Here is a 24,770-nt window from a genome sequence, read left to right on the forward strand (position 1 = left end):
GTGTTGTTATGTAACCTGCTGGACTCCAGGGATCAGCTCGCTCCTGAGTGACCTGCAGTTGTGTGAATTTCTGTCTGGACCCTGCTCAGAGCTCCTGCAGTGCTGAGATTTGTTGTCCATTAGAGCCCCTTTTCACTCACCCACCAGTTTGTTCAGCCGTTTTCTCTTCTTCCCCGAGGAATACCAGCGGATCCCTCGTAGAAACACTGATGCCACGACAGTGTCATAAAACTTTAGAATTCTCCTACAGACAGAGCAGTTTCTCTGCTGGTGGTCCAGATCTGTTTTGTTGTACCTCTTAGATGTGTGTGCAAATTCTGAGTACAACTTAAGTTTAAGTTGTATTCCAATGACGGGAATGTGTCTTCTCACATCCTTTTTTCTTTTGAGGACTCTTCAGTGTAGTTTTCCTGCTGGAATAATAAAAAAAACTCTGATTGTGACTCATGTGGGAAGACTGAGCTGCTCTCTGTCCTCACCTGCTCTCAGGCTTTGTGGTGAGTGAACTGGCTGCAGCCCAGCGTTCAGTGAGAGAGAGAAGCATCGATCTACAGCCAGAAAAGTGCGAACCCCAAAATGTCAAACTGCTTCTTCAAATCTCCTTTGACCACAGTTAAAGACTTGAAACAAGGCTGGTGTGCTCACTGATTTCTATAGGGAAGGAGTGGTTTCAGTGTATTTGGTATTCAGAGGAATTAAGTGCTCTCAGTAGGGTATGTCCACATGTTTCTGCTGGTTGGAACTGCACAGGTTGCTCAGGTGGGCTTTCACCATTTCTCCCAGAACCACCTCCATACGTCTTCTCACCTCTGTAAGCCTGTTTGTGTCGTCCTGGTGATTGTGGCATGTGTTTAGGTGAGAAGTGACGTCTGAGGAGGCCCATCCTGGGCTTTATTACCGTGCTGTTGTATCAGTTGTAAACCAGCAGAGACCCCCCCCCCCCAACCCCTGTGAAAGATGGGGCACCGGGCCGGGTGTAGCCTCGGCTGATCTCTGCAACAGGTGGTCCGTTGAAAAGGAATATTACGTCAGATCACCAGGAGCAATCACAGAGCAATGTGACTCCCCCCCCCCCCCCCCCCCCCCCCCCCCCCGGGTGTGTGGTCCACTGTGATCCTCCACACTGTATTTACATTCTTCGCCTCCTCTGCCTTTTGGAAACCGTTAATTCTGATGGCATGTTGAGTGTATACTGCCGGCACCCGGCTCCAGAAACCCCAGGGTGTGTGTTTGTGTGTGTTTGTGTGTATGTGTGTGTCCGTCTCTCAGGGAAAGTTGCTGTCAGGTCAGTGCGACAAGTTGACCTTGTTTTCTCTGAGGCATCGTGGGAATGCGCCGTGTGGTCGCCGCAGCTGTCGCTGTCCGTCTCTTTGTGTCGATGCATATAGAGCCAATAAAAAAATCACCTGAGCCCCTCACAGAACGCACAGGCACTGCAGGGAAGTGAGACACATTATGAATGACGTGTTACAGAGTAGACTGACATCGTTGATGAACATTTGATTGAAACCAAGCGGAGGCTGACACACCCACTCTTAACAAAATCTCGATATCCGATAAAGCTGCTTTTTGCAAATTGAATTCTGGCATCCAGAGAGCGGGCAAAGCTTTCCTCTCCCTGAGGACTCCAGGTTGGGAACGACTGGTCTGTTTCACATCAGCTGGTGGTAAAAGGAGTAGTCCTGGTTAGCCAGGCGGTTAACATGCCTATCAACGTGAGAGCAGTGCGGTGGCGTTAAAGCGAGCGTCCGTTTTCCACCACGCCTCTTTCTCTCACCACAGTTCCTTCTCATTAAAATCGCCTGTAAAAACGGGAATGGCTGTAAAGAGATGGTAAAAAACACATTTTACTGCAAAACCCAGAATAACTGACATTTTATCATTTTCACCACAAATGATTTGATTCCCAAATGCAATCAGAGAGAAACCGTTATTATTTCAGGTGTTCTGTTCTCCATGAAATTGTGAATTTGAGATTTTTCCCCTACATAATTTGATTTTATTTGATTTTAAATGTTTATTTTTAATAAAAACCTGTTTTTTCTGTTCTACACTTGTTGACTCATTGCTGCAGGTCTTGCATCAAACGTGAATTGTTTGAATAGTGTGAAACCACTGGCAGGATGTTTATTGCCGGGCCTGTGCGCTCTCGAACAGGAAGGAGAAAAACAATGAACTGCTTGTTAAAATATTACTGTACGGCTTTTAACTGTTACAAATGTTTGGCGATGCCCTGAAATTTGAGTGTTTATGTGAAATGTACATAAATGATCAACATCCTGTTGACTAACTTTGTCCATTTTCCATTTTGATCTACTCACACCTAAATCTAAGACCATTACTCCTCTGGGATCCAGTTTCTAGAAGCTGTTTGTGTTTGGTGCTGTTCCCACTGCTGATGGAGGGTTGTATACTATCTGTGCAGCCAGCATTTCGGGAACGGAGCCATCCGCCCAGCCCAAGGTCGCAGCAGCAACGCTAATTTTAGAGACGTCTCCCCTTGATGTTGCCTAAATTAGGTCACTAGAGTCCTCATTAATATATCGGAGTCTGGTTAGCTTTTAGGATTTAACTGTGATAAAAAGAAGCATGCATATTGATGAACAAGGAGTAAAAAAATCACTTGGGTCAAAGGGCGTGGTATTGGGGTTGGAAAACATCCCAAATGAGCAGCATTAAAGAAAAGCATGAATCCTCTGTAGAAGCATATGATTGTTAGCAGGATTTGCAGAAAGATTGCAGCACATGGTCCATGTTTATTATTCTGTGCTGCAGAAAGCTCGACTTTTATTTGCCTGGTTTATTCATGGCATTATAAACTCTGCAGAGTTTATGGAGAAATGTTCCGGCGGTGCCAGCGGCAGTGTGGGGGGATTCATGAGTCACCGGGAGTCTCCTTCCTTAAGTCCCGTGTGACGTTCGCTCCAGTGTGTGTTAAAAGGCCTCGGGGCGCGTCACGGGACTAATGTGATTGATGAGCGTGCGACAAGGCCTTCAGTGTCCCCGATTTCAGGACTTTCTCATAGCATTCTTTCGCACCATTTAGCTGAGTGGCGTTGACCCAAAATAAGTGAAGTTACTGTTCCGACGGTGGATCGTTGGAGGGGCGACTGCAATCTGTCTGCATCTGTCCGTCCCTCCAATTACGCCTGTGAAGACTCTCAGTCTTTGTGTAGATTAGACATCTTGAAGAATGAAGTCGAGGGCAATCGTAACCATTAGATGAGCATCTAACGAGCAGATGAACATCCAATATCACGCCAAATGTTCCCCTTCTGACACACTTCCAAGCTTTTGAGAATGGGCGTGATAAAACCAGAAAAATGTTTGATGAGTTTTATGCTCATGTCAGATAGATTGCACTTTCAGTTTTTCCCACAAAAACAGCTCTTTCCGGCATTATTTGGTGGAATGATTGGATAGAGCGCTAAGCCCCACAGCCACAAAATGAAATGGGGTTGGATGTGTTGATGCTTGATCACAAAGTCAGAGCTATGGGGGGAAAAAGCAACGCAGGCACTATGATTAATAAAAAAAAAAAAAAAAGTGTTTTCAGATGTGAGTCACATTGCATGTTGTACATGAACCTGCTGTCGGCATAGCCTCCTCTCATCGATGGTGTGTGTGTGTGTGTGTGTGTGTGTGTTAATACATGTCATCTGTCAGACTCGATCCTCGGCGCGTCCCGTTAGTAGATCAACTTTCACGTGTGTGTGCAATATCAAGTTAGCACCTGCTTTTAGAAACGCAAACCTTAATCATCAATCAATAATCAGTAATTAACATTTAGAGCCAGGCTGAATGATGACTGAAAACATTGAACTTTATTTATATCCATGTAGGATTTACGCATCCATAACCAGGTCAGGGTGAAAGAGTTCATCTTATTTATATGTTTTATGAAACATATAATTTGCTTGATGCAATAAAGGCAGATTGAAATCAGAAACTGTCCTTTTTTTTTTTATGGCACACGACAAAAACAACAAAGGCTTCCTGCCGCCTGTCTGAATCAAGTGAGAGGATAAAGTCAGGGAAGTTGTGACATCTCAGTTGTCTCTGCTTCTCCTCTCAGTGAGTGTATTTATCTTCAGCCTGGTGAGATACTGTAAGTGTGTGTCTGAGGGGTTAGCATGTGATAAAAGTCAACGGTTGCAGCAAAAACGGCCTCTTTTTCTTTCCACATCGCTGGCTGCCACCCTAGTTTCTCACCCCACCCTGCGACTCACTTCTCTATTTTTTTCTCACTCTTTTTTTTTATCAGTTTTCTCATGTTGACTCTCCGTTCTATTCACTTTCCACAGACCCATTCACATGCGCACAAAAGGGCGAAGTGACTGGGACTCTGTTTTCCCATGCTCCCCGTCTCTCGATTGCGTCTCACCATGTCCTAAAGCGGGGCGGCTATTTCTGGTGCCAGCTGGGTCACTGCACAGTAATTCTGCTGTATCATGTAAGCAAACAAGCTTGATAGGCCATTGTTATTCTTAGATGTGACGCGGCTGGAAACATGTCACCGAGCCGTCACTTGGGTTTACCGTCGCACTCCAGGGGAATTTTTCTGTTTGTTTGTTTTTTGTTTCGTCCGTGGCATGCTTCCTGTGTTTCTGCCAGGAAATAAAATTAAAATATCAATTCCAATTAATGGAAATACAGCCCCTGTTATTTATAATCGGAGTGCGATCGTGCTGTCATGTGTTGCCCTTATGTTTGTCAGCTGTGCTGTCATCAGACAGGTTGATGATGGCAAATAAAATTAACACACACACGCACACACATGCACACACTCCAGTGGTGCTATCCTTGTGGGGCTTTCTCTTGATGTGATACATTCAGTTCCAGTACTGGCCCTGGAGGGTTTGTTTGAGACACTCTCAGGATTTCTTCAGTGTTTCATTGTTTTAGTCTGTGCAGAACTGAATCCCACTGATTCTCTAAACTAAGGGCTTCGAAAGCGGTGAATGAGACGCAGCAGAGCTGTGAGGGTGTCATGTGCTTGTTTGGTCTCGAGACATCTACAAACCGTGTAATTTTGTGTGTGGAGGCTCAGGTTCAGGTCAGCGGTTATTAGATACAGCTTCAACGTGCGGACATGTGTGCGTCATCTGTTTCCTGACTGACAGGCCGAAGGATCTGAGGTTCGGAGTCTGTTCTGGCCTCAGCGATCGTCCTGCCAGTCGACGTCATTATTACCTGTCAGATTGAGAAATGCTTCCTTGGGGTTTTTTGCTTCGGCAGCAGTGCGCCTGATGTCCGTCTGTATATATCAAGGATATTTAACAGCATGTGGCTCAGTGGACGGCCCGGAGTGCTCTCCATCAAAACCAGAGTAAAGCTTATAGATACAGCAGCACAGTATGGCAAAAACCTTGAAAACATATTTAATCCAGCCTCTTTTCTCTGTCCATGAAGAAATTAGAGTGGTATAAAAACATTTTGATAATGGAAAAGTTCCTTCTGATACATAATTGAAGATTTTTTTTCAAAAATTGAAAAAAAAAATGGTGAGAAAGTCTGTATTATGACAATATTGGTAAAATATAGATGCAATATGATGGCCGTCTGCAAAAAAAAAAAAAAAAAAAAACTGTTAATATACATTTTAAAACCCATTTCACGTTATTCAGAACTTGACATTTGTGATCTTTGTGCATGTCTGTGCCACAGAAAGTCACAAATCTCTGAGGAATTAAAGCAAATAATTGAATCTAGTTTTAAACATTATAAAACACAATCAGATAAGGGAATGGATTCCATCCAGAAAACCAAAGGCTTGAAACATGTTTTCAGCTTTGGTAAATACGTCACATGACACTGTGGTTTGATTCGACTTGCTCAGCTTAAACTGATGAATCTACCATAAATCACATGTATCGCCTTTACTGGCATATTGTCGGAATATACAAATTATATATGAAGAGTTTTACTAATAAACCTTTTGATAATTTCAGAGACTTTTTTTGATGAAGGGTTGATAAACAACATAATCCTGAGGATTTCACTTCTGTGGCCGTATTATTTCATTCTGATATCTATATTCAGGGACTCATAACCAGCGTAACGAGGGACATGATGGCATCGCTCTATTAATTTTTTAACCAAAATCATGATATTTTCCACTGAGCCTGACTGATGTTTTCTCCCAAACCGAATGGCACACCGGATGCAGCCCCTCCCGCTGCCGTCAGGGCTCCTGCACTTTGTTTCCTCTCAAAATGCAGGCGGAAACAAGCGAACTCTGAGAGTTTAAATGTAATTTCAAGAGGACGGGGTTGTCTCGCTGGGCCCTGCGCAGTGTAATCCGAACTCTCCCACAGAACCCAATCAAAATGATTTAATGCCGCTCTTATTCGACTCTGCAGCTCGGAGAGGTGCTTGGTGAATTTATAGTGGTTTCATATACGGCGACACTTTTACACCGAGGAGAAAGAAACGCCTCATTCATGCAGTATTTACACTCATCATCTGCGTCTGGGTTTTATAAAGAGAGTAAAGAATCCGCACGTTGGTGTAGTCATTATATTGCTTTGTGTCTGTGTGTAGGTATATGAGTGTGTGTGTGGCACACAGTTTTTCCTTTGACAAGTCGTATTTTTCTGTTGAATGTTGATGTTTTGCACAGTTAATAGTAAGGTCTTATTGGTGAGAGCTGTTGGAATCCACCAGCAATAAACGCTTCTTCTGCTGTGAATCTGGAATCGATTGTCTTCAAATGTTTTCATAGATTACCCTCTATTGTTTTTTCTGTCCCTGAGACAAGGCGACCCCTGACCCCAGCGGTGTTTCACACTTTCTGGATCAGTTTTTAGCAAAAGACTGTACTGAAACCTGTAGAGGGCCGTCTCCTGGTGGTCCTGGCAGCCGTACGTTCTGCAGACGATCATCATTGTTTTGACACTGAGTCGAAAAGAGCACGAGACCATCGTGCGGTCTGAGCCCGGCTCCCATCTGGGCTTCTTGCCAGAGCGCGCAGAGCCGGGAGGGCAGATTGACGGCGGCTGTCAATAAAAGCATCCGGGTGAGAAACCGAGCAGATTTCTGTCCTTTCAGTGACCGCATGTCGCTTCTCATCCGTCTGCCGTACCTGTCAGGAGGACGGCGGCTGCGGCTGAAATACGCCGCCATAAACATTTAAAAATAACACTTCCTTGATAGAAGACGGACTCTACATTCTACATCACCTGGTAACTGTTTTCTTTATTTAGAGCGGCTTGTCTGTACATGTTTCTCAAACCGGGAGCTGTAAAGTAAGTGAGAATAAAGTCCCCCAGCTGGCAGGAAGCTTTGTTATCATTGTTCTCCACAGACTCTGATTGTTTCTCTAACAGAGAAATCAAAGCCACAATCAGGACGTACAATGACTCTGATATGAAGACCCCCTTCCACATTATCTTATCCTGTCTGCGCTTTTATGAGCACCGTTTGTTTCGTCTTATCTATGAGGGGACCTAATTTTATACCTGGAAGCAACCCGGCGTCTGCGCAGCTGAACTGTGGAGGATTCACCTGCAGCCTCGGCCTCTCGCAGCTCTTTGAAGCTGGATCGGTGCAGAAACAATCACTCTGATGTGTGTGTGCAGGTGAGCATGTGACCCGGAGTCAGCCAGCGCCATCAATCATAGGAAAATATTCCTTTCAACCGGTCGGTGTCTCCCGCGTGTCTCTGTGTGTGAGAGAACACCGAGTCTGGTTCTTGGAAGGATTTTCTTCCCAACGCTGAACGTCAAGCCCATTTTATCGTACTGTATTCAAATATCTCGTTTTTGTGTTTGTTTCCCAATTTTCTCACTTATTTTTGAGACGGTAAACACGGGCCAGTGTTCTAAAAAGCTAGTATTGAGATGCTTGTCTAACTCAAGTGGGCGCTATTACACACATAATGAAATATATTGTTTCTCCCACCTTTTTCTCCTGGGTGTTTTCAAAGCTGCATCAGACTAAAATCATGTCACAGTTTTACAGTAAAGATAGACGTCGCTGTCAAACAGTGTTTTGAGACTTTTCACTGCCAGGAAGAGAAGCATCATCAGTACTGATCCAGTCATCTCTTTTTAAAGGAATCAAGCAGAAAGTTGGTGACAACTTCCTTAAGTCAGTGTTTTCAAACCAGAGACAACAAAGAAAACCACTGAAACACTTTGAAGAACCCAGTGCAGGTCCAGGACTCGATCTAATGCTTTTATCTTGAAGTGTAAGTGTGTATGCACGCATACGTTCCTCTTCACTGTCATATCCTGGCCAGTCAGAGACCGCAGTGGGACTGTGGTGGTTCTTCAGTGCAGCTCCAGGGGAAAAGGGTTGGGAAGCAACGGCTCGAAGATGATTTAGCTGATTCTGATCTCGACCGAGGCCTCGGAGTCACACCCAGCCATTGTGTAACCTGCGGTTTCCTCTTTCCAGAGCTTGTTGTTCAGCTTTTGTTTTGCATCCTGTGTGCCGAAATAAGCAACACCTCATGATTTCTGAAGAAGTGACTGTGCTTCTTGGTTCTTTGTCTTCTTACAAACGAAACTCGCGTTTGAATCTATTAGCTATTGATTGCCAGAGAGGTTGACTTTTCCTGTCATGCTGCTCTCTGAGGGTCCCACTTAGCCCTTTTTTTTTTTTTTTTTGTCATACTGTTTTAAAACTGTTATCCAACATTCACTGACTCCCATATCTACTCTCTCATCAAGGATCGATCTGTGGCCCCGCAGGCCGTCCTTCCTGATAGATTAATCACTGGTCCGGTCACTAATCAGACGCGATTGATATCCCTCTGAGAACAAACCCTGACGCTTTGGGACGGGAGGCGGGTCGTGTGGGTTACTCTCCTCTAAATCCCGGTTGCCACTGCAGCTGCATCCGCAGGTGGGGGATGGGACGCCGCGAGTGAGTCAGCGATGTCCTCCCATCGCTAATGGCCAGGAAATGTCTATGTTGGGGAAACTAATTGGATTTCTTTAACAGGAAAGCATCCGTCCAGCTCCATTAGAGAGTAGTAAACAGCGCAGCGCAGCACAGAGAGGGGCAGGTGGGACGGAGCAGAGGGTGAGAACTTCAGGGAGGGAGTCTGACCAGGATGTGTGTTTGTTGTTGTGGATTAGCTCAGTGTGTATGCACACGGTGGTCGGACGGAGCAGCAGGAGTGAAGCAGGGCTGCGTCTGGATAAGGAGCTCATCAGCAGGAGAGATGATTCATTTTCTCTGCCAGACTTCACATCTGATGAGCTTTTCCTGGTTAACCGTGGGTTTGGATGGTGAAATCAGTGAAGAGATGTTCCAGTTTTGTCTCACACTTCTCTGTATATCTTTTAAAAAGCATTCCATTTTACTAGTTTTCTTTTTTGTTTGTTTTCAGCTTAAAACGATAAAGTGAAGTTGTTTTTTTTTTAAACTATTTTGAGCACATCTGGCTGGATTTCTGATGTGAACTCACTTATTCATATACATTGACAACATTAATGGAGAACTACAATATATGAACTGTTAAGAACGAATACAGACCACTACGCCACTGTGCATCCTGTATTTAACTTTCTTCAATGAATTTCACCGCTGAATGAACCGAATTTATTAATGTATTTGTAACAAAAATGCAGTGTGATAGTTTAACATGCAGTGAGAGAAGCTGATGAGAGAGTTTTTAAACTCAGTAAAAGCCTGTTTTAAAATTCCCATCATTCGGAGTAGAGACATGAGCATCATTCGGTGGGTTTACAGTGAATCTGAGAAAGGTCAGCGCAGGACGCAGACGGGCCACATTTACATTGTCTTTAGCATTTTTCACATAAATAGCTGCAGCGTCTCGGTCCAGAGCTGAGCTGACAGACACAACGGCCGCCACCAGCGGCCTCCAGGCTACGTCTACATCTGCTTGTACGTCTACAGAAACACTGCGAAGCGCAGTAGAGGGTCCTGCCTCGTAAGCGAGTCTCATCGAGAGACCCCGAGAGGGGAAAACCAGTCGTTCCTTAGAGACGGAACATGAAGGAACAGTGGAGCTACTATGCTGCCTGTAAATTGAGCCTTTCTTCCTGCGAGAGGGTGACATGTCGGAATGCAGCACATTAATGTGGACATGGGTGGGCTTCTCATTCCTGCCATAGCATCTCGCTCTTCCCTTTGACCCGCCACGGCTCGCTCCCTTTTTTTCCTTTTCTCGCGTGTTGATGTTACAGTGCTGTTTATTCAGTGTGTTACAAGTAAAGATAACTTTCAGACACAGATTTTGATGCTGAGCCTCCGTCTCTGTCTTTTTGCAGGTTCAGATCAATAAGGATTTATTGGCAGGCGTGTTGCAGATACAGCGTACGGGCGGGGATAGTACAGTATGTGGGGTCCAGGAATGTTTGAGATACTTTGGAAATATTATCTTCATTACGTAGATCTGTGACAGATTTGTTTTTCAACTTCAAGTAGTTTGTATTTTGCACAAAGCGATGCAGAGGAATAGTTTGTATTCTACAGTTGACCTGAGGTACTCATACAGCCAATGAGGAAAAACAAAACAGTGTTTATGTTCTTAGGAGATATATAATGATGTTTTATATTTATTCGGATGCTGGAGAGGAACAAATGAGAGCCAGTGACACTAGCAACAGCGAGCAGTGCAACCTGAAACCGAAACAGCACAACAGGAAGTGCAGAGCGGCGAGCTGCACCCTCCACAGGGAAACTGACCTTTTCAGACCACCGAGGCTCATCTTAGCTGAGAGGGAGCAGGTGGGACAAATTCAGGCTCTCAGTTTCAGTAGTCGGACTGTCGGTGAACCAGCAAACATATTTCTGTCAAAAAGTCCAAATGTTTTGAAGCTTGACTGCAAATCGGAAACCTCTGAGCATTACCTGTGTGTCTGAAGCTGCAGCATTAAGCCTGCTGTCTTTTTCCTCCTCCAGGCTGGGCGGACGTGCAGGTGAACATGGAGGACAAGGTGGAGGTCAGCCTGGGACAGACGGCTCAGATCACCTGCATGTTCACGTCAGATGACGGCATCGGCGCCATGATCATCCAGTGGTTCTACGTGAGTTTCCTCGGACTCTGTTCCACACACGAACACGCTTCGAGATGTCTGAGCAGCCTGACCTCCGTCCCGCAGGTGAAACGGTCGAATGAAAAGGAGAGGATCTACTACCGGGACGCCACCACCAGCGTCGCGGACCGAGGAACGCCGTTCACGGACCGGATCAGCATGAACGGCTCCGTGGCCACCGGGGAGATGGTACTGACCATCAGGAACGTGCTGCTGGAGGACGAGCTGGAGTTCATCTGCCTCGTCAAAAGTCTCACCGACGGGACGGCCGAGGGACGCACCAAGCTCCAAGTGTTTGGTGAGATTCCAGCGGCCTCGGTCACTGAGAGGAAACCGCAAAGTCTACAGTCCGGATTCAGAAACACAGTATTTACTGCACAACAGGTGCTCCAACTTACCCTCAGAGAGCCTGAGGACTCTGACAAAACAGTATAGAGAAGCCAAACACTGGTAAAAGAAATGCTCCCAATAACGTAGAGCAGCTTTCGCTCTTTCACCACACACACATCCTCCTCTCAGTGAACTGACTCTGTTCAGAGCTGTTAGGACTCCTATATGTTGCTCTTTCACTGTCATCAAGCTCCTCTACCGTCGCGTTTCATTTGCTGCACAGAAACGCCGAACGCTCCGACCATCGAGGCGGCGCAGAACGGGATCTCCGTGAATGAGGACGTTCTGTCCAAGGTGAACAAGCTTTGCATCGCGGAGATTTCACTGCATCAAACAGCTGTCAGGTTCATTTTACTCCTGAAGACTTTCTCTGGCGATTTCTCCAGATTGGCACTTGTGAGGTGAAGAACGGCCACCCCAAGCCAAACATCACCTGGTACCGAAACTCCACTCCAGTCCGCAGCGTCCCAGGCGGTAAAACGGCTCAACAGATAGCATTCACGCACACGTTCATCGTTCCACAGTGTTGAGTTCAGGGATCAATCCCGCTTCTCACTGCTTCATTGTGCTGTACCTCCTGTGTTTGTGTCCTCCAGAGCTGCACGTAAAGTCCACAGTCACGTCCGAGTCCAGCGGTCTGTTCTCGGTAATGAGCGAGCTGAGGATGAAAGTGGTGAAGGAGGACAAAGACGCCCAGTTTTACTGCGAGGTCACCTACTTTGTTCCCGGAGCGACTCTGATGACTGAAACCAGCCGCATCAACGTCACCGTGTACTGTGAGTTCAAACGTCAGATCCAAGACTCTCTTGGTTTTCTGCCAGTGTGTGTTGATTTTGTCGTGAAATAGTTATATTTTGAGATCCTCTTTTTCCTTATTTAACTCATCTATATATGAGGATCCTGTTTGTAGTTACTGGTGTGTGTTTTGTTTTTATGTCTGTTAAAAAAAAAAAGTTCAAAATTCATAAAATCATTAAAAAAAAAAAAAAATCAGTGGCGTGGCTCTTGTCTCTGTTGCAGACCCCCACGATGCAGTGAACATCTGGGTGGCATCACCTGCCGGCAAAGTTAAGGAAGGGGACCGGCTGGAGCTCCAGTGCGAGGGCAACGGGAACACTCAGTCCTCAATTTTCACAATCCGACATGTTGAAGTAAGAGAATCATCCAGTGGCTCAGCTGGAGCCGACTCTGGGGGACCGATCGCATCTCAGCTGTGTCGTTGGTGTGAAGCTGAAACGTTTGGTGTTTTTGTAACGAGGCTGTGACGCGGATGTTCGTAGGACGGCCGCTCCTGGGAGAGCGATCGGCTGGAGCTGCAGAACGTGTCCCGTCTGGACAGCGGCGTCTACGAGTGCGAACCTTTCGACCCGGAATTTCTCGCCGACAGCATAGTCACCAAAAACACCTCGGTGTTTGTCCATTGTGAGGATTCCTTCTTTATTTGATTTCAACTGTTACAGCATACATGTCTCACTTTGTCCATGTCCTCTATAACTTCATTTTTTTTTCTTTTTTTTGTAGATCTGGACTCTGCTGTCGTGACCCCTGGAGCCATGATGGAGGTGACCAAGGGGGGTCAGCTGCAGGCCTCATGCAACGCGTTGTCTTCTCTGCAGACCAACACCGTCTGGTTTAAGGTGACCGGCTCACGATGAATGCAGCCATCTTTGATTGTTCTGATCCACTGAAATGTCGAACTGTGTTTCAAATGTCCTGTCTGTGCCGGCCTGCAGGACGGAGTCGAGGTTTCAACGGGACACAGGCTGATCATAGACGACGTCTCGTTCGACACGTCCGGGCTTTACGAGTGCGTCGTGACTGTTCCTGAAATCGAGGGAATGTCAACCAGCAGCACGCTGACTGTCAAGGTGGTCGGTGAGTGCGCAGACACACACCGCTGAGTTGTTGAAAGCATCACAGATCTGCTCACGGTCGGTGTTTTCTTGCTCGTCTGCCTGCAGGCGCTCCAGAAATCGCAGAGGAAGACACTGATCTGGAGACCTACGACAAGTCGGTGCAGCTGAAGTGCCATGCCATCGGTTACCCTGCTCCCGAAATGACCTGGACCACGTCCGATGGGAAGGTATGACGGAGGGAAGCGATATTTCTGCGGCGCACTGTAGCAACAGAACGATTTAAAACAGGGACTTTTCAACAAAAGCAAGGAGAGCAAGACACTTCTTTGACTGTTTGCTCACGGCAGGTCACCAAGACGACTCAGACGGAGACCGAGAGCGGCTTTGAGAGCGTGATCACCGTCCAGGTCTCCTCCAACATCACTGCGGTCTGCCACGCCTCCAACGAATACGGCAGCGACCTGGTGACCTTCACCATCACAGCCAGTGAGATCTGCTGTCGCGCTTCCTGCGCTTCCTGTTTGTGTCTCCTGGTCTTCTGTGTGTGTGTGTGTGTGTGTCGCCGTCTGTCCTCCTCACGTCCCCCTTCCCCTTCTGGTCTGTGTCAGCGCCTTGTTTGTTTTCGCTCCGTCTGAAAGCCCGAAGCTCCGCCGCGCGCCCCGGAGCGCCGCTTCTGACTCCTGACATCTCGATGTTGTTGATACTGTGAAGCAGTGTTGGCTGTTCAATGTTTTCCCCTCCTCAGTGTTGTTACAGCGAGTGTGTTCCTGTCTGTGCCTCTGCCTGTTTTTAGTAACACACACCACCACAACAGCAACCACCACAACCACCACAACCACCACAACCATTACCCCCTCCGCAGGTAAGACACTCTGCACGACGCACCTCAGACTGTTTCACTTCGTCCAGCTACGTTAACCAGTTCTGTCATTCCTTCATTAGTCAGAGAGGTTGATGGAATACAGGGATTGTCTCTGCAGACGGTTCAAAAATAGGTGCTTTGAAAAATGGTGCAACATGGAAAAATAAGCCTCAATTAGAGATGAAAAAGTTTAGGGTTTTATGGGTATAATCTCAGACCGCAAAGTGATTCATCGACTCACTTGATGTTTTATTTTCTGTTGTCACCATGTGATTAAAGCATTAAAAAAAAAAAAGAAAAACTCAATGAGTATTTACAGCAGATTAGTATCAATAAAATGTTTTTGATCAGATCGATAAGTTTAGGTGTCTGTGTAAGTGATAAAAAGCAAAAAAAAAAAAAAAAAAGAGCAAAAGTACTTAAAAGTACTTAATGAAAATATAATGAATGAGTAATAATGGTTACAAAAGCTAAAATCGGTGACTTGCTCATTCACGCTCACTCTGCTTTCATTGGACTGAGTATTGGACTGAGTCACTGTGGTGAAGCAGCCAAAGAAACGTAAACAAATACATTTCATTCATTTACAGATTAACACAAAGTTCTTCTTGAAAATTTACAACTTTACACGAGGACGTTATGAATCCATCTTCAATATGTCGATCGATAAATGTTTGTGGACGTCAACTTGGTTTTTAAAATTCATGAATGAAGCTGTTCAGAGGGTACAAATGAAAACTTTCTCTTTAAATATGAACAAATTCAGCAGATTTGCAAATCACACATTATGTTTTGTGACTTTTGTGTGTCTGTATTTGCAGATTTTGTTTGAATTAATTCAGTTTTTTTTAGAATTACAGCATAGTCTGCTCTGAACTTTTTACACTGATATAAAATGATGTCTGCAAAACATTTATTGAGTCATTAGTGATCTACTCAAATACAGTAAATCTAATGAATACAGGATTATGTGTTACGTCTTGTGTTCAACCACACGCACACACACCCACACATCAGTGTGTTGCAGCTGATACTTTGAATGCACTCCGAGCGGATCTCCTGACTCCCATTACGACTGCTGTCTTGTGTTGCTTTTCTTGTGTGTTTCTGCCTCGACGTCACGCCGGGAAGTGTGTGTCCCCTCAGAGGAAAGCTGTCCTGTCTTCATGTGTTTTTCCCCAAACAGTGTTTTTCAATGAGATAAAACAGAGTGGCTTGATGATAGCTCTTTTTGCTGCGTTCAGACTGATTCGACTGGAAACATTGCTCCAACTTACAGAAAAAATGACTCGTTTGTTTTGTTTCCTTGGGTCAAAGTCAGGGCTGTTCCACACACACACGAAGAGAAAGAGAGAGAGAGTGTCCATGTGGGATACACAGATAAATATCAATATGAAGTCGTGTTTTAGGTTTTTTTTTGTTTTTTTTTTTTAGTATCCGTGAAATGAATGTAAACTATTGTTTTTGCTGATGTGTACCTGAGACCTGCTGAGACTCGCACGCCCCGTCATCCACTGATAATTGTGCACGTTTGGTTTTTCTCAGTCGTAACAGAAATCGTTATCCCACCAAAGAAAGTCAAGAAAGGTTTGTATGCTTACGCTGCCGCAGATTCTCTCCCACCTTCCCGTTTAAAAAAAAAAAACGGCGCTGAGCTTCTTTGGGTTCCTTCACCAAAGACCCCCCCCCCCCCTCACCCCCTGCCACTCCCCCCTCCTCCCCTCCACCACCACCACCACCACCACTGCGCTCTCGCCTCCCAGCATTCATCACACACTCCTCCCGATGAACGCCGGACTGCGGCTGGACCGTTCATCGCCTCCGCCTCCTCCTCTGCATGCTGTCATGCTGTTTGAACGCTCTGCACCTTCCTCTCTCTCTCTCTTGGTCCAGGTCACGTGAATGACACACTCTCCAGTAGATGCACTGTAGACGAGAAACGCTCTCCACCTCCAGCTGAAGCACTTCTCCACTCTCCACGCCGCCTCCTGCTCCCTTCTCCTGATTCTCACCGGGGGGTGTCTGATTCCTCTGCTTGTGCTTCTTCTCCACCAGAGAGCAACGGCGTGATCATTGCCGTCATCATCATCTGCATCCTGCTCCTGGCCGTCGTGGGAGCCGTGCTCTACTTCCTCTACAAGAAGGGAAAGATCTGCGGCCGATCTGGGAAGCAGGACCTGTGAGTGTGATCCGTTTGGGTTGGGTTTGAGTCTTTGCTTCCACGTGAGAACTTCTGGATCACAGCAGCGAAACGCTGCTCCACTGAATCTGTCCTGCTCCTGCAGCACCAAAGGGAAGTCCAGCAAAGATAACATCGTGGTGGAGATGAAGAGCGACAACACAGAGGAAGCCATTCTCCTCGGGGTCAACGGAGAAAAGCAGCCTCCCAACGACCAGGTAGAAAAATGACCAAATATTCCATCTTTGCTTCAGCGCCATCAGCTCCAGACCGTTACTGAGGTGTGTGTTCTCTCTGCAGTAAGGCCCGTCGTGTTCCTGGACGTGCAGACTTGAGGAGGTGACTGCAGACCGACGCAGCGGCCTCCGCCCCCACCTCCACCCCTCAGGCTCAGACCCGTCGATGCCTTCAAGCCCCCACCGCAGCTCCTTATTCCAGCGTTACTGTCCTGCAGAAGCTCCGCCCACCTCTCAGCTTCTGCCCAGCGTCACTCAGCATCGCAGCGTGTTTCTGTTGCCGTGCAGCTCCAGAGCTACGCCTCATACCTCTGCTCAGAAATGCTCCACCTCCAACCCAGGACTGCTTTGGACTGTACCGTATTTACTGTAAGCCTTTCATCGCCCGTAGAACCAACCTTTAGAGCACAAAGCTGACCAGGGACTCTTTTATATCCAGCTAAAGCATCACCAAGGGCGACCACTGAAGAGCAGCCTGAAACACTACAAGTGTACATATTATAGTCTATGTATATACATATTTCTTTATTTAAAATAACACAATAGAAAAAAAAAAAACGATCAAAAATAAATAGTGTATTTCTTTGTTCGTTTGGGCGCTCTTTAAGGGGAGTTTAGGTAGATGTCTCGTTTTTATTTTGTCTTTGTTTATTGTTGAGCTGAAGTCTGTACACTGAAATTTTGGGGCTCCACCGATGTTTCCGCATCACCTCCACGGCTTGATTCACTCCGAAAACAACAGATCGGGGGTCTGCAGCCTTCTGCAGTCAAAAGAAATCCTCAATGTCTGCAGAAAATATATAAAGAGAAATTTGGTCCGACAAAGCAACGCTGCAGTTTATGTTGCAGTTCAGTAAAGTTGAGAAGAACTACAGTTCAGAATCACAAAAGTTTTATTTTTCCAAAACAGCCAAAACAAAAATAACAATCATTGTTGTCTTATACGCAGTACAGAAAGACAGTCTTAAAGCATGCAATGAAAATGTTATTTTTTCCTAAGAAGAAAAATGCATCGACTTAAAAAAACAAATGCTAAGATTTATCACACTTTTTCATTCACATCATGACTTATGAAGCAAAGCAAAGTAGCTGAAATGTCTCACGATGATATAAACCAGCTCACGTTTCTTATTAGTGGGTGAAAAATCAGACGATTGTTGAATTGAGCCGAGATCGAAGGATCAAAAATCGACCTTGCTGTGAACACCCGGTTGAAATACCAGGACGGTAAGGTGAGCGCGGCGCGGCGCGCCACGTTGCTGCAGAGCTGGAGGTTGCAGACCCCCGTTTCAGATCATCTAACAACAAATTCTTCCTACTGACCGTTTTTCTTCTCACTACTTTCACCACTGAGCTTCACTCTCTTCTGTTTTTTATCCAGTAAGGTGGGAAACTTGGCGAGACGGGTGACATCGAATGGCTAACACTGTTCTAGTTCTCATTCATTTTTCATTCGTTCACCGTGTGTGTGTGTGTGTGGTTGCGGTTGTGTGTGTGTGTGTGTGTGTATGTATGTGTGTGTGAGATACAGTTCAAGCATTGCCAGCAGTCATGTCACAGACTTGCAGATGCCTTAGAAATTGCGATCAAAGATCCGAAGCCATGAAAAAAAAAAAAACTCCGTTTTCTACTGTTAGTCACAGTGATGTTTAATGTTCAGTGCACTGATTTCTTTGTTGTTGTGTTTGTTTAATGTGAAACGGCTGTTTTATTTTTTGAGACTGTGTGTTAATGAAAGTATATTTCAGTTTGTTTTGTTGTTTTTTTTTTTTTTTTTTCAAGAGGAAGGCCGAGGGTCAAACAGATTATTGGTCCATGGTAAATATGGCTCACGGCATGAAGTTGCCCTCGTTCTATGGGAAGGAGACTCGTTCCTGTGAAACAAACCAATGAATGAAACCCTGTGTTGACTGAAACTTGAAAAAATCCGTTTTCTCCCAGCCAGACACAGACTCCCCCTCAGCCTTAGGTTGACCGCCGCTCCTCATTTACATGCAGGCAGAACAGCTCTTTGCGTTCCAGCGCGAGACGCCTGAGGAGGGAACGGCTGTGACGCCGCCGTCGCGTTCAAGCTGAAGACAATCAAGCTGCTCCTGCAGCCTCAGCTCCTCTCTTCACCCCGTCCTGCCCTCAATCAGTTCTTCCTTTATGTCTCCTCTGGTGTTTTAAAGAGCCGCCACTTTGTGGAGGATCTTTGAATGTTTCAAACCTTCAAAATGCCTTCAAACAGCTTTGGGGATGTAAAATTTATTTGTGATTGATGACATTCGGAACGATTCATCAACAAACTCTTTGTTTGAAGTTTTTAAAAATCCTGCCAAATAAAGATTGACCGTGAAAAAAAAAAAAAAAAACAAGCTGTTGTCTGTATTCACTTAATATTGTAGTATAGTGATTAATGGAGTCACGTTAGTGCGATCACGTGACACGGCAGCCATCCTCACTGGTGTGTGTGTGTGTGTGTGTGTGTTTGAATGTGATCATGTGACATGCGTGATACGATCAAATGCACGATAAAAGTTAAGTCCTTGTACAGCATGGAGTGCATTAGTGGTCCTAACGAGCCCTTTGAAGGATGCTCTGGGTCTTGAATTCATTTTCTCCCGAGTTATTTTTGCTCCTCTGAGGTTTCGTCCGACGGAATGAGGCTGAAATGGTTTGACACATCAGAATGACAAATTTAAGATAAATAATTAATTATTTAATTTGCACACACACAAAAAGCATGGTGGAAAATTAATAATCCCACTAATTTCCACATTAACACGACTTCTTGATGGAGCAGTGTGAGTTTAGCCTGTGAAAACCAAAATGTTTGTGAATGTTTTGGTCGATCTCTGCCTGATTACTCTACAGCGTGTCTGTGATCGATCTCATGCAGCGAACCTTATGTTTATTTAGGGTAAAGATTTCTCCAGCTCAAGGTTGGGAACCACGGAGCAGGAGATGATTTATGTACGTTTTCTGGGTTTTCTTCCAACATGACCATCTCTGCTTCAAAAAACCCCACAACTTTCTTCTTCTCCTTGACGTGCTTTTCGAAAACTTGCTCACATTTACAGTGTTTATGAAAATGGAAATAAGAGAAGAGGATAATTTTAATTGTTGAAACATCGACGTCAGAGACTCAAAAAACAAAACAAAACAAAAGGAACCATTAAAACTTGAGTTACTTCATTCAGGGTTACAGAAAATTATAGTTTGTCAAAAAAAAAACCTGTTGTAATAGTTAATAAATGCACATTAAAGATTGAACAATTTCTATAAAATGATTTCACAAACAAGTATATACCAATGGTTGGGTGGACAGAAATGTTCAATTTGCACACTTATTTATTATTCTAAGTGATTAGAAAGTTATTTTCTTAGGAACGGGTGATAAGAAGTGATGAAAGATGACGTTAAATGAGCAAAATATCTCCTTTCATTGATCATCTCAGAGTGCAGGAAGCAGGAGATGGTTATGGTGCGTAGTCTGATATCTCTGATAGGTCAGAGGTCAAACTGGCGCTCTGTAACCTTCAGTTCTGTACAGCTTTGACATGTAGTTTTGTTGCAAAAACTGTGTTTTATGTTGATTACATTGAATTCAAGTTTTTAGCTGCTCACATTTCTGCACTGATTTGACCTTTTTATGTCTCTGTTGGTGACTTTTCTGTTTGTTTGCTGATCGCTCTACAGAGATACAGTACAGGCCATTTAGAACATCTTTCTTTCAGTTAGGTTTTCACATCTGTCAAACTGAGGTACGATTCCACTGAGCTGGACTCCACTGAACCATTCAAAGCACCAAACTAAAAAGTCTGCAGAGAATCAAGATTTATGTATTGAAAAGGGGATTTGAACTGATACTAAGATAAATTGCTCCTGATAGAAAGTCTTGGAGGAAGTTCCTGAAAATGAAGTGAGCTGCTGTATTGTTTCCCATCATCCTCTCTGCTGCAGGCATGAATGAATGTGTGTCTCCAGCAGCCCCTTTCTGCAGGCAGCAGACATGTTTATTAGGTTACCTCAGAGTTTTACAGCGCGGTGATTTGATCTACTTGACGGAGAGTTAAATCACATTTCGCTTGATAATGCAGTTATGAAATGCATTTCAATGCAAAGACTATGAGCTGCAAACAAAAATAGAAAAAAAGAGAAACAAAAAAATAATCTAATCTGCTTGATACTTCGACTTCAACATGCACAGCTTAGATTACTTTTCTGAAAGTCGGCTGTAATTACCTGTGAGAGGCTCACATGCGGTTTTAAATGGAGGTTTAATGATCTCTCAGAGCGGGTCCCATCAGTCCATCGTCTTCACTGCCTCATGCAGCTCAGGATGGTCAGAGGGAGCTGATCCCAGCGACTGACCAGGCCAAGTCAGTCACCAGTTAACCTCGGCTCAGGACTGCAGGTCAATCAGAAAGGCCCACGAGTCCAGAGTCCAACCGGAGATAGTCTCACTTCTCCACTGTGCTCCTTTCTGGCAAGATGGATTTAGAATATAATAAAAAAATAAATAAAAAATAAAAAATCAGCTGCATTAAAGTAGAAAAGTAGAGAGATAACAGTGAAAGAAGTAGATTTTAGACTTCCTGTTTCAAAACAGAATGCAGTAAAGTGCAGACGTAACTAAAACGTGGATACACACAGAGGAGACAGCGATGGCTTTTGCTTATTTTATTAACAGCAATGTGCATACTTCCAAAGTGATATGAGCCTGAAAAACCACCGAGAATTGAACGAATGCCTTTTACTGATGGGAAGCGGCGCAGCTGGGTGAAACAAGGGCTCCCTCTTCTGGCAGAAACCTGAAGTACTCCAACAGGGGGGGATCTGGGGGCAGTAAGGACTGGGAAGGGGTGGGGGGGGGGGGGGGGGGGGGGGGGGTTAAATGAAGCTGAAGAAGCAGAGCGGGGAGATCGGATCGCTCTCCACATCAATACCTACAAACTGTCTTTAAAAACAAGGCCGTCCTCCTAAACGTGACGAGGAAGTCTAAACATATGGCACTGCTCACAGAATTATTCACATCAGTAAACAAAACCTTTGGAACAAAAATACATGTACAGGAATGCAAAATGAAACAAAAACAGCCATCGCCTTTTTTTTCTTCTTCTTCCTCCAAATCACTGAGCTTTACACATCTTTTTTTTTTTCTTTAGAGTGACAGTATCGAAGCACAAATTGGTATCCTGTGCAAAAACAAAACGTCAAAGGTAAATAATACGCCACAATGACAGGCTGTCCTTGAAACGTCAGCAAAACATCGGTACAGTATTGAGGATTGAGGACCTCTTCGTCCATTACCCATCATTCAACAAGGTTTCTCAAGGCAACTAGGAACAGAAAAGTGAGAGGCTGGCCAGACAGCGAGGAGAGAGCTTCCAGTCAACACACAGCGAAGAAGCGAGCCGGGCCGATTAGCTGCTGACATCCTCCCTGGAAAAAAACCAAAACATTCTTCATATGCTGGGAGAGGCTTCCAGTCCGTGTACCTAACAGCTCCTGGACCACGAATTCATCCCGTTGCTTTCATAGTACCTGGAAATTAAGCTGCTGTCTCTCGTCCTGCAAACACTGGAAATAATACAAATCAAAAAAAAAAAAATGTGCAAGTTATGTGAAATAAAGTTACTAGGCTACTTGTGTGACTTCATTAAGCGGATACTTTTGGCTGCTCGTCACCTGGAGGAGCAGACGACTGCAAACCGAGCCGCCGCCTCCCCCGTGTGACAGCCACTCGTCTGTTCAAACCGTTTTTTTTTTCTCTTTTATTTTCCTGAGTTAGTTCTTACAGTTGGCCCAAACACTGATTTTTTTTTTTTCAATGTAGGCTTGGGGGCGGGCCAGTAAAACCCATGAGCCTACAGTTTAAAGAGCCTCAGCAGCCCGAGAGGGAGCTGCTGCGAAAGCCTGGATCTATTAGCAGGTGGCTGGTCTCCAAGCACTAAGCGGTTTGTTTGCTTCATTATTGTGACGATGCAGAGAAGATACAGTACTGTGCAAAAGGTTTCAGGCCAGAGTGGGAACATTCTGCAACAGCAGAACGCTCTTAGAGAGTGAGATGAGAGTTATTTTCTTTCACTTTGTATTTAGGGCGAACATCCTCTGAACCTCTAGGTAAACTTTTTTTCAGGGAACTTTTCAGGAAAATTACGGAAAACTCTCTTCATGATCATCTTATTTTTCACATTGGAAATGCAAGTGGGGTTATTCATACTCTGCTGCAGAGTAAAATCTGGGACCAGTCGGATGGATTAGTAACCTGTCAGACCTTTCCACAGTACTGTATATAAAGAAAAACGTTTCCAACACTGAAGAGTGGACAGCTTGAGAAGGCTGCAGGCTCACAAGCTGCTTGTACTTTCAAGTATGCTACATTACGGACTGGAGAAACAGGTGATACTGTCACTTTAAAGAAACAGGATGACGGTTAAACACATTATTCACAAATGTACATTTAAGGCTTAAATTGTTTAGCACTAACAATAGTAGCAGCAGTGAAGCACTTCTGAATTATAACAATATTTATGATCATATTACAATAATATATTATCAAAGTAAATCAATGAGTTTTCTTTTTTCTTTTTTGTTTCACAACGTTGGACCGAACTGGAGACGGAAACCGATCGATGGACCAGTTCAGTCATGAAGCGGGACAGAGTCTGAACATTTCGGCCGTCACAGATCGCACATTAACACGTTCACGAGTCATCCGAGCGCCAGCTGCGCGAGGCCGAGGGAGTCCGAGCAGTAGTACGGTTTGACAGAGTCCGAGTACACCGACTGAAAATCCACATTCATGTTGTACAGGAGTTCATGTAGGAGCAGGCCATGAAGCGCAGGTCTGGCAGACACACACACACACGCACGCCAACACACACACACACACACACACACACACACACGCACGCAGACACACACACACACACACACACAAACACACACACACACGTACACGCACGCACGCAGACACACACCAGACCAGACCTGAAACCGTCGTCATGCTACTTTAAGAAAAACACGACAGAACAAGCAGGTTTCTCTTTACGAAGAACAGAAAAAAGTACCGAAGCCACGTCGTTCACCAGAACAGACCGACGCCGTCGAGAAGACGCTCGACTGCTGCCCGCACACTCCTCCAGGTGAGGAAGATCTCCTCCTCTTCCTCAAGTTTCCAGTCTCACATCCCTCAGTCTGACAGAGGAAAGGGGGGGGGCAACACCCCCCCCCCCACTTTAATCTGGTCCCTGTCTGCACATATCGCCTGTACCAACAGCGACCCTCAGAGCTGTAATCACATACGATATATGCACGTACTGAATATATTACACACATTTAATATATATTTACTCATATATTAAATTTTCATATAGACATACACTTTTAGTTTTAATTGTGAGGTGTTGGTTACATTTTCAGCAAGAGGCTTCAACATGACAGGTAGGAATCGGTCGTCCCAGGATTCCCGTGTGAGTCTTGCGCTGCGGCTGCTGCTCCCCTCCGGCGCCGTCGGTCCCGCAGAGACCTTCCAGAAAACGCCCGGGCAGTTTCAAACGGGCCGCATGGGGTGCAGGGCGCAGACTCCTGCAGGTACCGCGAGCGCGCCGGAGATACGGCCAGGTAAAATCCACGGGAGGAGGAGGGAGGAGGGAGGAGGGAGGGGGTGGGCGTAGGGCGTCAGCCAGCACCAGAGGGGGCGCTGCTGCTGCAGGCAATGGGTTTGGCGCTCCGGGTCGGTCAGTGCCGACCTACAGCCAAACCAGGCTGGGCCAAGCTAGGGCGAGAGAGCGAAGGCGAGAGCCGGGGTGGAGTGTGCTATGTGAGGATGTGAGCGGTGGAGGGAATGGAGACGAACTCGCGCAGGATGTTCTTGGCCATTTCCACGTTGTTCTGTGCGATCATCAGTGCTTTCTGGATGTCCTGGTAGGAGTAGCCCAGACTCATGAGGTGCTCGATCTCGCTGCTGATCTGAGGGTTGGCCTCGCCCCCCACCGCCCCGCCGCAGGGCGGGGAGGGGGCGGGCGGGACGGGACTGGGCCGGCGCTCCGAGTTCATTCGTCGTGGGAGGGGCTTCGGGGGCCTCGCCGGCGCTTCGCCTGGCTCCGAGAAGGCTGAATGAACAGGAAGAGGAAGAAAACGGTGAGTGGAGTTCATCTCAACAGCTTCCTGCTGCAGCAGCCTCGTCATCATCACACGGCTGTTTAGTTCAGAGTGTTGGTGCGATTCCTCTGCACAGTTTAGGAT

The 24,770-nt window shown here is 45.6% G+C and overlaps 2 protein-coding genes across 4 annotated transcripts in view; one reads left to right on the plus strand and one right to left on the minus strand.

Annotated features, from left to right (window-relative positions):
* Nucleotides 1–18,455, plus strand: part of LOC115400291 (cell surface glycoprotein MUC18-like) — a 33,908-nt gene extending 15,453 nt beyond the window's left edge. The window contains exons 2-17 of one of the 3 annotated variants that reach the window (XM_030108075.1): nt 10,879–11,003; nt 11,079–11,310; nt 11,626–11,696; nt 11,789–11,876; nt 11,999–12,178; nt 12,423–12,553; nt 12,683–12,824; nt 12,924–13,039; nt 13,136–13,277; nt 13,364–13,485; nt 13,606–13,744; nt 14,052–14,120; nt 15,666–15,707; nt 16,176–16,299; nt 16,406–16,517; nt 16,600–18,455. In XM_030108075.1, coding sequence (XP_029963935.1) covers nt 10,879–11,003; nt 11,079–11,310; nt 11,626–11,696; nt 11,789–11,876; nt 11,999–12,178; nt 12,423–12,553; nt 12,683–12,824; nt 12,924–13,039; nt 13,136–13,277; nt 13,364–13,485; nt 13,606–13,744; nt 14,052–14,120; nt 15,666–15,707; nt 16,176–16,299; nt 16,406–16,517; nt 16,600–16,602 — 1,838 coding nt within the window. In that variant the 3' untranslated portion in view covers nt 16,603–18,455. Of the gene's footprint in view, nt 1–10,878; nt 11,004–11,078; nt 11,311–11,625; nt 11,697–11,788; nt 11,877–11,998; nt 12,179–12,422; nt 12,554–12,682; nt 12,825–12,923; nt 13,040–13,135; nt 13,278–13,363; nt 13,486–13,605; nt 13,745–14,051; nt 14,121–15,665; nt 15,708–16,175; nt 16,300–16,405; nt 16,530–16,599 lie in introns of those variants that run through there. The other 2 variants (XM_030108074.1, XM_030108076.1) reach the window with 2 other exon arrangements.
* A 2,822-nt stretch (nt 18,456–21,277) lies between these two features.
* The window catches only part of cbl (Cbl proto-oncogene, E3 ubiquitin protein ligase), a 43,162-nt gene continuing 39,669 nt past the window's right edge, over nt 21,278–24,770 (minus strand). Inside the window, exon 16 of the mRNA XM_030108072.1 lies at nt 21,278–24,637. Coding sequence (XP_029963932.1) covers nt 24,342–24,637 — 296 coding nt within the window. The 3' untranslated portion in view covers nt 21,278–24,341. The remainder of the gene's footprint in view (nt 24,638–24,770) is intronic.

This window comes from Salarias fasciatus, chromosome 14, assembly GCF_902148845.1.
Source record: "Salarias fasciatus chromosome 14, fSalaFa1.1, whole genome shotgun sequence".
Taxonomy (NCBI): Eukaryota; Metazoa; Chordata; class Actinopteri; order Blenniiformes; family Blenniidae; genus Salarias; species Salarias fasciatus.